This window comes from Bos mutus, chromosome 7 (assembly GCF_027580195.1).
Source record: "Bos mutus isolate GX-2022 chromosome 7, NWIPB_WYAK_1.1, whole genome shotgun sequence".
NCBI classification, from domain to species: domain Eukaryota; kingdom Metazoa; phylum Chordata; class Mammalia; order Artiodactyla; family Bovidae; genus Bos; species Bos mutus.
Window position 1 is genome coordinate 101,753,397 of NC_091623.1, and position 13,203 is coordinate 101,766,599.

At 54.8% G+C, this 13,203-nt stretch overlaps 1 protein-coding gene across 3 annotated transcripts in view; it reads left to right on the top strand.

The window, feature by feature from the left end:
• Nucleotides 1-11,800, top strand: part of SYNPO (synaptopodin) — a 38,589-nt gene extending 26,789 nt beyond the window's left edge. For 2 of the 3 annotated variants that reach the window (XM_070374641.1, XM_070374642.1), the window contains exons 2-3: nt 1,461-3,808; nt 9,083-11,800. In XM_070374641.1, the coding sequence (XP_070230742.1) occupies nt 1,461-3,808; nt 9,083-9,715 (2,981 nt within the window). In that variant the 3' untranslated portion in view covers nt 9,716-11,800. Of the gene's footprint in view, nt 1-1,460; nt 3,809-9,082 lie in introns of those variants that run through there. The other variant, XR_011464866.1, reaches the window with a different exon arrangement.
• The last annotated feature ends 1,403 nt before the right edge of the window (nt 11,801-13,203 follow it).

Consider the following 13,203-nt stretch of genomic DNA (forward strand, 5'->3'; position numbering starts at 1 on the left):
AACACTGACTTTGTGCCAGCTGGGCACTGGCAATAGAAAGAGGAATGGTGGCCTGTGGTGAATTTACAGATTACTAGGGCCTGACCCCACCTGATCCCTGACCTCAGTCCCCAGACTGAACCCTGACTTCCACCGACTCTGTCCCCTGTAATTCCCAAAAGGGACCTCTGGGACAAGCAGGCGGCTTGAGCCTGTGCTGTGGCCCACACAGAGCTGGTTCTGACTCGAGCCTTGCCACCCTTTGCTGTGTGATCTTGGGTGAGTTACTTACAAGTCTCTGGACCTCATTTTCCATTTCTGTAAAATAGGGGTTTCTAGGGTTCTTGTGAGGATAAGATGAGGTAATGTGCTGTTCTAGTATAGTCACTGCTGAAATTAGCTCAATTTATTACTTTTATAACATTAAAGTGTGAGAATTTTTAAATGATTGTTTAAATGAAAACGGGAAGAAATTTTTTCAAGGACTTATAAGAAACCATTAACGGTTGCTACCTGATTTGTGATGTGGAGCACTCGGAGGGAGAGGAACTTTTTTTCACCATATACCTTTTTATGTGTTTAATTTTTTTTAGTCCATGTAAATGCATCACCTATTCTAAAAAGGGAAAGCATTAGTATTAACAGATGGCTATACTCTGAGTTTGAAAGTATAAACGGCCCTAAAAGATGCAGAGGTGTCCTGCCAGTTCATTCATGCAGATAGTAATGCTTCCTGAGTGCTCACTTTTTGCCAGGCATTATTCTAGGGCCCAGGGTTAGGGGATGAACAAGTCAAAAAAGGTCATTTCCCCCTCAGAGCTTATGTTCTAGGCAGGGAGATGGATAATAGACAAGGAAACTTATAAAGAAGATAATACTGAATTGTGTTGAACGCTATGAAGAAAACAAAGAGATGGGTTAGGAAAGGGTAGGGCTGATTATAGAGGAAGACCCCTCCACCCCAGAGAGGTGAGTCCTGAGTGATAAGAAGGAACATGGAATCCCCCTGGGAAAAGACCATTCCAAGTAGAGGGAACCGCAGGCGCAAAGGCCCTGGGTCAGGAGCAGACCTGTCATTTTCAAGGCCCAGAACGTCAACCTGGGCAGAGCCCAGTGAGAGAGAAGGGTGGCATAAGACACGTCCAGGATGTAGTAGGGCCTTGACTGCTGGGGTGAGGTGTACTTGCTGAGTCTGGGAAAGTGCCTTGTCAACAACCTTCAGGGGCAATCCAAACAAGGGGTTGGTGAATACTGAAAGGGTAATCCAGGAAGGTTTTACACGGTGGCATTTGAGCTGGGCCATAGTGGTTGGGTCAGGGATCTTTATGAGGAGAGGAGGTTCTAGGAAACGGTGAGTAAAGATCAAATTCCAGAGGAAAAGGCCACTTGTAGTTGGGCAGCACGGGTGACCATCTGTCTGTCTGTGTACCGCTGTGGCTCTGCAATCCCATATGCTAACTGGGCCTCTGTCCCTCCCGCAGCGCTGGGCCGGAGTACTAGCCTCACCGAGAAGGATCTAAAAGAGGCCAAGGCGAGGAGCCAGCAGATCGCTGCCCAGCTGACCACCCCTCCCAGCTCCAACTCCCGTGGAGTCCAGCTCTTCAACAGGCGCCGGCAGAGGGTGAACGAGTTCACCTTGGAGAGCCACGGCCAGAGGGGACCGAAGTCTAGCCAGGAGCCCCTCAGAGTGCCCCCCGCCAGCCCTACAGGCCATGCCCCGGGGCTCAGCCTGAGTTCCACCTTGCTCCCTGAGCCAGGCCCTCCGAGAAACCCCGCCTGCCAGAGCGCTGACACAGGGGTCCCCAGTCACAGCATGGAGGGCTGCTCGGAGGAAGCCAGCCTGCTCCGGCACCTGGAGAAGATGGCCAGTGAGGAGGAGGAGGTGCCTCTGGTGGTTTATCTAAAGGAGAATGCAGCCCTGCTGACGGCCAACGGGCTCCACCTGTCCCAGAACAGAGAAGCCCAGCAGAGTCCCCCAACCCCACCTCCGGAGGAGGTCCACAGCCCGGCTGCAGATGCCAACCAAAACCTTCCCTCAACCGGCACCACGCTTGTCACGCCAGCTTCTAATGGCAACCACAACCTGCCAGCCACAGATGTCAATCAGAACCTATCGGCAGCCATCACCCCACAGAGCCTGCCGCTCTCCAGCGTCCAACAGAATTCTTCCGAGGTGCAGCTCCCTCCTAATGACGTGGTGCCAGATTTCAAACCCAGCACCCAGTGTGCTGGCGGGCAACCCCAGGAGCCAGCCGTGGAGGTGAGATCCAGCACGCTCCTAATTGATAAGGTATCAGCTCCACCTACCGCCACCAGCACCTTCTCTAGAGAAGTTACTCCCATCTCCAGCTCCAGGCCCCTGGGCCCAGATTTCATGTCCAGCTCCCTGCTCATTGATGTCCAGCTTGGAGCCCCAGTGGTGTCCACAGAGCAAGAGATGTCCGGGCGGACAACTGCCACCACGCCCACCAAACTGTACAGCGAGGTCCACCTCACGCTGGCCAAGCCTCCATCCGTGGTCAATAGGACGGCCAGGCCCTTTGGGATCCAGGCGCCGGGCAGCACCGGTCAGATGGAGCGAAGCCCCATGGTAGAGAGACGACATCGTGGGGAGAAGACCCCCGTCCCCCAGCCCCCCAGTGTGGCAGACAGGAGCCCCCGGCCACAGAGACACGTAATATCCCACAGCCCCATGCTGGAGAGGAGGCCCGTGGCACAGCGAAGCCCCGCCTTGGAGAGACGCCCCCTGGGAAACTTCACCCCACCACCCACCTATGCTGAGACCTTGTCCACAGCCCCTCTGACTTCCGGGGTTAGGTCTCCCCCATCTTATTCTGCCCTGTACCCCAGCTCCGACTCCAAGCCTTCTCATCTAAAGGGCCAGGCAGTCCCTGCCAGCAAGACGGGCATTTTGGAGGAGTCGATGGCCCGCAGGGGCAGCCGGAAATCCATGTTCACCTTCGTGGAGAAGCCCAAGGTGACCCCGAATCCAGACCTGCTGGACCTGGTACAGACGGCTGATGAGAAGCGCAGGCAGAGGGACCAGGGGGAGGCGGGCCTGGAGGAGGAGCCCTTCGCCCTTGGGGCCGAGGCCTCCAACTTCCAGCAGGAGCCCGCAGCCCGGGACAGGGCCAGCCCTGCCGACGCCGAGGAGACCATCCCCGAGTGGGCCTCCTGCCTCAAGTCACCGCGCATCCAGGCCAAGCCGAAGCCCAAACCCAACCAGAACCTCTCGGAGGCCTCGGGGAAGGGGGCTGAGCTCTACGCCCGCCGCCAGTCCCGGATGGAGAAGTATGTCATCGAGTCTTCGGGCCATGCTGAGCTGGCCCGCTGCCCGTCACCCACCATGTCCCTGCCTTCATCCTGGAAGTACTCCACCAACGCACCTGGCGGCACCTTCCGAGTAGCCTCCCGGAGCCCGGCTCGGACCCCACCTGCCTCGCTCTTCCACGGATACCTGCCCGAGAATGGGGTCCTGCGTCCAGAGCCCACCAAGCAGCCGCCCTACCAACTGCGGCCCTCCCTCTTCGTCCTCTCACCCATCAAAGAACCTGCCAAGGCTTCGCCTAGAGCCGCCTCGCCTGCCAAGCCCAGCTCCCTGGACCTGGTGCCCAGCCTGCCCAAGGCGGCTCTCCCACCGTCACCTGCCCTGCCTCGGCCCTCCCGCTCCTACACCACCACTGGCCAGGATGGCCTCCAGCCCACCGCAGTGAGCCCCACCTACAGCAGTGATATCTCGCCCGTGTCACCCTCCAGGGCATGGTCTCCCCGAGCCAAGCAAGCCCCCAGGCCCTCCTTCTCCACCCGGAATGCGGGGATCGAGGCTCAGGTGTGGAAGCCATCCTTCTGCTTCAAGTAACGGACCCCGCAGGGATCCCACTGCCTGTCCGAGCCCCTGTCCGGGGACCGGATGGAGAGCAGGAAGTGGCACGGGGCTGAGTCAGGATTACGGGGACTCAGGGCTGACGCTGCCACCAGCTAGGTTTGTGCCGTTTGGGCAAGTCACCTCCCCTCTCTGAGCTATCACAGCCCCTTCCCTCCCGCGAGGTGGCTGGACTCCACGTCTGAGAGATCTGAAGTCTGCTACCAGTGGGGAGAAGGGTCACAGAGAGAGGACCACTTGGCCGGCCCTAGTGAGACTGGGGGCTTCTTCACCTGGCCTTTGTGAGCTGTAGGGCTGCCAGCGTCTTGCTGAGGAAAGGCCTAGAGGGGCCCTAACAGGGGCTTCTGCAGCACACAGAGCTTGCCCTTGCGGTGAGACGGTCCAGCCCAGGGCCTGCCGCCCCAGTGGGCTGTCCTCGCCGTGGCCCTGGCTCCTGCCTCTTTCTGCCTGTTGCTGGATTCTCACCTGCACGGGTCTGTCTCTTCCACCTCTGCCTTCCGGACACTGTTTCCTCTCCGCTGCTTCAGAGACCTCTGCCTCGGCCTCCACACTATCTCCTCTCCCGGGTTCTGCTGGATGAGGACTCAGCCCGCCACTGCTGGCTGACGCTTTTCTTCTGCCCCTCTGCTCAGCTGCCTTCACGCCCTCTTCGAACATCTGGCTCTGCTTTCTAGACAGCTTATGCAGTTCATCCCAGACCTCAGTCCTGGTTCCACCTGGCTTGCCCTCACTGTTCTGGGGTGTGGGAGGTCCCCAGGGATCCCCGAGAGAGAGCCCAGGAGAAGGCTCTGCAGAGGTGGGTGTGCAGCTGGGAGAGAGGTCCCTAGAAATAGATCCATTGGCTATTTTGGTTTCACCCTCAGCCCAGATCTGCACGGCTGAAAGAACTCATCTACATGCCACAGAAAGGGGCCCCAAGGAGAGAGGCATCTCGGCCCCCCATTTGCTGTGTGACTTTGGTCAAGTCACTTTCCCTTCCTGGGCCTCAGCTTTCTCATAAACACAATGAGGGCCCTCCTAGCTGTGACAGTCTGTGAGAAATGAGAGAGCGGGACAGGCTGGTACTTTGGGAGAAAGGTCCTGTAAGTGACAAGAGAGTCCCCTGGGAAGAGAGGGGAAGGAAATTAGGACAAAGGTGTCCTAGGTGTCCAGAGATGTCCTAGATGGGAAGTAGATGTCTGTCAGGGCATCCGGGGAGGGTGTGGCTAGGAGGCCAGGAAATCAGAAGTTTAGGCTCAGGTTCAGGATTGCCTGGAGACAGACCATGGGAGCACAGCAAGGGCCAGGGCGGGAGCACGGCAGCCCAGGGAGGGGACCGAGGAGACCTTGAGGTCTGGAGGAAAAGGCTGGGACTTAGGAGATCTGGATTCTAAAATATGGCCTCCATGTGTATCTTTGGGTCTCAGTTTCCCCCTTGATACTGTGAGGGCTTTGAGTCAGGTAGCCTGAGATCCTTCCCATCTCTGACACCTTTGATGTGCTGCGGCCCCCAAAAACCACGTTTTGTGGGGGCGAGAAAATATAGACGCAAGAGGCAGAATTCAGATGGAAGCCTCCCAAGACCGGGGGCTGAGCGCCACCCACCCTCTCTTTCCTAGCCCTATTTCTGGGCTCCCCAGCGGATCAAGGGGTGGTGGAGGCGGTGCCTGTGCTGGGCTGAGCCTGCAGTTTTCGTGAGCTCTCCGCTCGTTGCCATGGGAACCGGGGGTGCCTTCCCAGTGAGTTCATTCTGCCCAGAACGTGGGGGCATGTGTGGGGGAGTCATGCGTGAGCTCAGCTCCTTCATGCCAAGCCCCTCCCAGGACAGAGTGAAGGCCGTGCTCCGGAGCCCTGCTCCCTTCGACCCCCGAGGGTCAGCAGTGGAAGAGCCCACCCTCCACCCTGCAGTCCTTCGGCCAGGCTGTCTGAGCTCTGCCCTCAACTTTGTTCTCTCTCCTGTTCTCAATACACTCTGCCTCAAATCTGTCTCGCTTCTTCTTTTCTTCCATGCTCACTGGCTGGTGGTCTGGGCCCTCTCCCTCCTCCCCGATTCTGGCCTGGGAAGTGGGGTGGGACCGTCCAGTTACTGTGTGTGAGCCTGTGGTGAGAGTCCGCATGCTGCCTGCATCTGCTGAGTGTCTGGATCTGCTGTGGGTACAGATGTGTGCTGGCTTGGAAGTAAGGGCTCCCTTCTCTCTTCCCCAGGTCAAGCACTCAGGGAACCAAAATCCCTTGGAAGACATGTTCTGTTTCCTCCTTCCTTTGGAGTTTGGCCAAAAAGTCTGTAGATGGGAAAAACCCACACTCCTTATGGTCCAGATTTATTTGAAATCTTTATAAGTGCCTTTAGCCAGAGCACGTACACTTTTTTTCCCCCTTAGTTTCCCTCAGCATCCCACTCTCCCATTATCTAAATCTGGGAGCTTCCCAGTCATCACTGCATACAATAAGTTTCTTCCCCTTATGGAGCCAAACAAACTGCCATCGAGAGCCAGAAAAAATGGGTTCCAGCCTCATATCTGCACCTGACTCCTTGTGTGACCTTAGACAACCCCTAGGCCCCAGTCTCCCCTTCCACGCAAAGAGAGGATTACAGAAGCTGTGGGCTAGCTGGCTGTCTTTGGTCTCTGATATTCCTCTTTGCTCTACTCATGCCCACCTCACACACATGCCCTGCTTTGGGGCTGGTGCTGGGTTAAGTGGGTGCTCATTTCTGAATTTTCACCCATGTGCATTTCCAGGAAGCTCTGAGGTAGATGATGAATTGAGATCTTTTTCAGAAAGTGAGTAATTCTGATTCCCTGCAGCATTTTTGTATTATGTACTCCCCCCACCCAGGGTGCACATGCACACGGACACACACACACAGTCAGTACCCAGCCAGGGCAGTCCTGATGAGGTCAGGCCTTGGCCCAAAACCAAAAGCTGAGGCCTTGCTCACCACTGCCCCCAACCTTCCAACCCACACATTCTGAGAAGTAAGTTCTGTTACTCCTTCCACTTACTGGCCCTAGCCTTTCCCTTGAAGCCACCAAAGGCAAAGGCAGTCCTTAGAGATGTCAGACAGTTATCATAGCTCCTCCTGCCTCAGCCCGCTCTTTTCCTGGCTGAAAGCCCTGGTTCCTCTGCCTTAGTGCTTGTTGATAGGCTTGGATCATGAACTCTTGGCCCCACTTCCCACAGCCCAGCTGATTGAAAGATTCCTGAGATGGCTCACAGACAGCAGCTCGCACTGTCTCTGGCTCATATACACAACTGTGACCCTGGAATAAAAGGGGTGGAGCCCATGCTGAGCTTTAACTTTCCTACTTGATGATTGGAGCCTTGGATGTCCCCAGGAGGTCCCTAATATTACCAATCCCATGAAAACTCTTTAGACTGTGATACATTCCTCTTTAGGTTAAAAGTCTCCATTTCTGAGTCTGGGCCCATCTAGTAGCTGCTGCATTGTTTGGAGAAGACAAATAATTTACCGTTTCTTTTTAATTGAGAGAAATGAGATTCTGACTAGCTGAGAGGTTGACTGGTTAGGCTGTGAAAGTTTACTGATTGGATGAGAGAATGGAGCTTATGAGTGGTTCTAGATTTTGACTGGGTAGGAGACACTGAACAGACCAGCTAGTTCTGGACTCAGAGATGACTGCTGGTTAATTTGGATTGGATTGCAGACTGATTGGACTGACTTTTGCTGGAATCTGATTGGCTAAACAGATGGATGGTTTAGTATAGTAGTCCTCAACCTTTTTGGTACCAAGGGCTGGTTTTGTGGATGACAATTTTTCCGCCAGGTGGGAAGGGGTGGGAGTGGGATATGGCTTTGGGATGATTCAAGGGCAGTAAGGTTCATATTCTTATGAGAATCTAATGCTTCTGCTGATCTGAGAGGAGGCAGATCTCAAGGGGTAATGCGAGCAATGGGGGGCAGGGGGTGACTGTAAATACAGATGAGGCTGGCTCGCTGGCCACTCATCTCTTGCTGTGTGGCCTAGTTCCTAACAGGCCACAGACCAGTACCAGTCCATGGCTCGGAGGTCAGGGACCCCTAATTTAGCAGATACATGCTGGACATGGGTCCCCAAGATCTGTACTCTCAAACCAGTTCAAACTACTTAAGCCCGCCTGCAGCCTTTGAGCAGCAGTCAGTCACACATACATTTCCTGGTGGGGCAGAACAAAGCTATTTATACCTCTGAACTTCATTTTCATCGCTGTAAAATGGCTTGTGATAATACTGGCTACCTCACCACGCTGTTGTGAGGATCTGATGAGAGAGGAAGGACGAGAACAAACTTTGTAGGCTGGAAAGTCCCTAAGGAGGTAGGAAGCAGGTATGATTGTGCAGAGCAGACCAGTGCTTTATAACCTCAAAGAGGGTCACCAACTTGGCCTCACCAATTCTGCTTTCCCCTACCCCATGCTGGCAAGAAGTCCAGGGAAGGGAGCAAAGACCCAACTTCCTTTTATGTTTTATCTGTCAGTAGGAACTTACGTGATCAAGGATCCAAGGAGCTACTAGGAGGTGACCATGGCAACACAACAGGGGGATTGGGACTGAGAAGGCCCTTCCCTAAGTCCAGGCTTAGTAATAATGATCAATATTTTTGGTTTTAATTTTTTTAATAGATAGTATATCCATATCTATCCATAATAGATAGTATAACCATGGATATACTTCTATGGATAAGTTCAAAACCTTAAACTTATATAAAAAGTAATACATTAAAAGTCTTATTCCCACCCCTGTGGCTGTGTACCCTGCCCAGTTCACCCTACTTCCCAACAGAGACGCACTCTGAAAGGATTTTCAGTGTGTCTTTATGGTAACTAACATCTGTTGCACACTTAACCTCTTCTAACAAATCTTCTCATACTGTGATATTCTTTTACATAAGTTATCTATTTACTGCTCACAACAACCCTCTGTGGTACAGGTTGACATTATACTCCCATTTCACAGAGGAGGAAACTGAAGCCCAGAGGCTTCCAGTTGTTTTTGTTGCTGAAGCAATTTGACCAAGTTCATTCATTAAACAAAGGGGTCTATCTCCAAAGTGAGGGATCTTAAACCACCCGGCTCTCTGTGACACACAGGGGCAAGAAGCATGGGCTCTTTCAAGCATCTGAAAGATGAACGTTGGGCACTTGCATTTTACTGCAGGCACTACTAACTTCAGTCCAAAACCCCGGTATAGAGGAGCCCAGCACTAACGCCTGCCCCCAACCTCTCTGCTCTCTCTTCAGGACCGCCGGGAGAGCTTGCCCACCTCTCCGCCCTGGACGCCCGGCGCATCCCGGCCCCCCAGCAGTCTGGATGGCTGGGTGAGCCCGGGGCCCTGGGAGCCGGGCCGTGGGAGCAGCATGAGCAGCCCCCCGCCGCTGCCACCGCCGCCGCCCATGTCCCCCTCGTGGAGCGAGCGCTCCGTATCCCCGCTGCGATCTGAGACGGAAGTGCGGCCCCCCAGCCGCCAGCTGCAGGCGCTTCTGGCTCGAAACATCATCAACGCGGCCCGGCGCAAGAGCGCCTCCCCGCGGCCAGCGGGCGCCGAGAGCCTCCGGCCCTTCTCCCCGCCGAGGGCGCCGCCGCCGCCGCCACCGCCTCCGCCGCGCATGCGCTCACCGCAGCCTTCCCGTCCCGGTCCAGCCGCGGCCCCCGGGGCCACGTTCGCTCCCATCCCCCGGAGCCCATTGCCTGCACCGCCTAGGCCCTTCCCCTACCGCCGCTCGCCCACAGACTCCGATGTGTCCCTCGACTCCGAGGACTCCGGGGCTAAATCACCCGGCATCCTCGGCTACAACATCTGTCCCCGCGGGTGGAACGGCAGCCTGAGGCTCAAGCGTGGCAACCTCCCCACCGAGGCCTCCTGCACCACCTAATAAGCCTTCCCCGCCCGCACCCCATCCCTGCCCTGGGAGGGCCGAGCGGGAAAAAGTGTCATCGGGCTTGGGAGATCCCAGCACCATGTCCCCAGGGGGTCTGGCTACTTTGACAGCCCCAGAGATCAGGGGTCAGCCGGGGAGAGCTCTGGGCTTGGGGGTGGGGTGATGATCCAAATTTGGGTTCTAGCCCTTGCTCTATCATTCAGTCATTGTGGAAAGACCTTTCCAATGCTCCTCAGCTTTCCCATCTGTTTAACAGAGCTTTGGCCAAGGCGATCTCAAACCTCTAAATTACCCCTTCTATTAATACACACACAAGCAGGGCATTGTATGTATGGCCCCCTAAACTTGCTGCACTGCAGGATTCCATACTCCTCTCCCACCTTTCTGGCTCTGACCTCTGGAGTCTGGCAAATGAGGGGGTGTGTTCCGAGGATCTTATGCCTGAGTTGCCTGTCCAAGTCCTGGCTTGACCATCCGCCTCCCTGGCACCAAGTCCCAGGGAGCAGCTGTTTTCCATCCCTTCCCAGACAGGCTCTATTTTTACCATGATGACCTTTAGAGAGGGTCTCCCAGGCCAGCTCAAGGTGTCCGGCTGGCCTCTCTGGAGAGAAGAAGCAGGAAGATTCCTCCTCTCAGATCCCTCTCATGTTTTCCCCGTCCCAGTTCAGACTGCCTGGGACATCTGTAGCCAGAGAAGAGAGTTGTAAAGTGATATTTCCCCCAGGCCCAGAACTTGGGCTTCCAGGAATGCTATAGGTGTCTGCAACTCATCTGTCCCTTCTGGGCCCTTTCATGGCAGACTCTGGGCTCAGAGCTGAGCTAGGGAGAAAACAGTTTGACCTGGAGCTATCTGTTATCCTCTGGCTTTACTTGATAGCCCTGAGTTTGAGGTTGCCCACTTGGAAAGAGGGAGGCAAAGAGTTGTTATGGGCAGTATGCAAGCCATGGCAAGGATGCATAGAAGAGATTCTAGTAGGGAATGATTTGGCTCAGATGACCTCTGAGGGCTCTTCCAGTCCTGAAATGCATTCCATAGTATTAGGAAGGAAGGGAGAGTAAGTAGTACTGGAGGACTGGCTGGGCAGATGAGTCTGGGTGGGTGAGTGAGGGGTTAGACCAGAGTCTGCCTGTGTTTCTGGTTCCTTAGGAATTACCCCCACTCTTCAGTTTCAGGCTCAGCATCTGTATTGTGCCCAGATGAGTAGGCACTGTTCTGCCTCATCTCTTTCCTGTCACACTCTGGGCTAGCCAGTGTCTGGTGCCCAGTAACACTGGGGAGCCTGGCTGCAGGCCCTAGCCTGCCCCTTAAGCTGTAGTGACTCTGGTTGGGAAGCCTGGAAGGGACACAGGGAGGAATGTGCCTCAGTCCTATAGTTTCCAGAGCTGGCTCGTGGTGCCCTCTAGAGGTTTAAAATATCAGTTTCAGGATCCTAAGTGTGGGGGTGGGGGTGGGGGCTGGAACTGGCTGAGGATCAGAGGTATGTATGTAAGAGAAAGGTTACCAGGATGTTGCCAAAGGTGAGGGACAGAGGGTGATTTTGGGGGTTAGGGGTAGACTTACCCCACCCCTCAAGTTGATATTAGACCTGGAACCCCTTAGTGAGGCTAGGCAATCTGGGGTCAGGATGGGAGAGAGAATCAGGGTGAGGTGCTTTGGAATAAAGGACTGATCCCAGAGGATTCCTCAGGCCTAAAGACTGGGAACATAGGCTCTGGTGGTAGGAAGTTGAGAGGGTGCTCCAGCTTGTCAGTGATGAGTGATCACATTACTGAAGTCCCCTCCTGCTTCAGGGACCCTTGTAGCATGGGAGGCTGGGGCTAAGGGCCTTTTTTAGAGAAAAGACACCATCAGGTTACGGTTAATGCAATGGCACAGAAAAAGCCACTTCTACCTGCATTTCCCACAGAGAGCCAGCAGGAGGCAGCCTTGGGAAGCTGCAGTTCTGTCTGGCTGTTCTCTCCCTGTCACCGCCTTCTCCCCTAGTCCTCTTCTCTAACCCACTAGAAATTGCCTGGTCCTGCCTTTTGCCTCCTGTAGAATTCAGCTCTGGCCCTCAATAAATGCTTCTTGCATTCTTCTGTCCCTTGTGTCATTTTCAGCTACGTCTAAAGCTCTTCTCTTTCCCCAACCATGGAACAGTCCATGGGCTGTGGGGTGGATGAGAATGTTTGATACACAAGGGATGGGTGCTTGGAAAGTAGCAACCCTGAGGAGAGATGGGGGACAAAGATAACACTCTGGGCCACAGACGAAGTCCCTGGGTTGAAGTTCTCATCTTATCACCTACTAGCTGGGTGACCCTGGGTAAACCCACTCCTTCTCCAGGTCCCAGCATCCCTATCTGTATAATGAATGAGTCAGTTGAGGGGATGTCTCAAGGTGGTATTGCCTGGGCCCTGACCACAAGACACTGTCACTGCAGTGGTCAGGGCCAGGCTGCATCAGGGCCCAGCACTCTAGGGCTGCTTCCTGATGACGGGCTTCAGGCAGGAGGAGGAGCTCCTACAAGAGGTAACATCAGAGTCCAGGCAACCCTAGAGAGCTCAGGACCCACACCATTAGCAGTGCTCCTCTTCTGATGGGGGCGTCCTTTGCAGAGAAGGGCATCATGGCTCTACTCACAGGTGAAGCCAAGCCTGCCCTAGGAACATCCCTCACCTTCCTCTAGCAGAGACAGAGCAAAGGACTCTGAGGATCAGGAAGCTGAGTTCAGGTGATCCAAAGCAGAGTCCAGGCTTCTTAAGAGAGATGCCCTTGGACAATCTATCTGGCACACAGGTACAGGAGATCACTTCCCTGGACCCAGCACATCCCTGCCCGTCCCACCTTTCCCTGGCAGCAGTTAATGCACCTCTGACACAATCTTTATCTTCAGCAGAAACCTCTCCTGAGCGGTGTCCCCATGCCTACTGGTGAGTCTGGTGCCCAGACACCTCAAACCAATTTCATTCCAAACTTAACTAAGTATCTGCCCCCCAACCACCGTTGTTTTCCTTGAACGACTCAAGCCAGAAGTGGAAGTGGCTCTTTCCTCATCTCCTGCAGCCAGTCTATCACCACGACCTGATAATTCCCCGAACCCCTCAAGCCCCTCTCCTCCTCTCCATGCCCTCTGTCACCGCCCTGGTCCAGCTACCCACTGGCTCTCGCTTGACCACAGTGAAATCCTCCTGCCTCCAGTCTCGCTCCCGCCAACCCACTTTCCACAGGGCAGCCAGAGATATCTTTGGAAAATGCCATCTGACTGCTCCATTCCACTGCTTTAAACTCCAACAGCCCTTTATAAAACTTTGCTTTTGAAAAGCCTGCTGTGATCTAGCCCCTGCCCACCTGTCTGGCCTCATCTCTCAGCACCACCCCAGCCCCCAGTCCTAGCTGGCCCCTAATATCCTTATACATGACGCAGCCTCGGCCTGCAATTACCCGTGCCCCTCTCTGCCCCGTGAACTCCCACTCATGCCTCGAGGCCCAGCTCAAATGT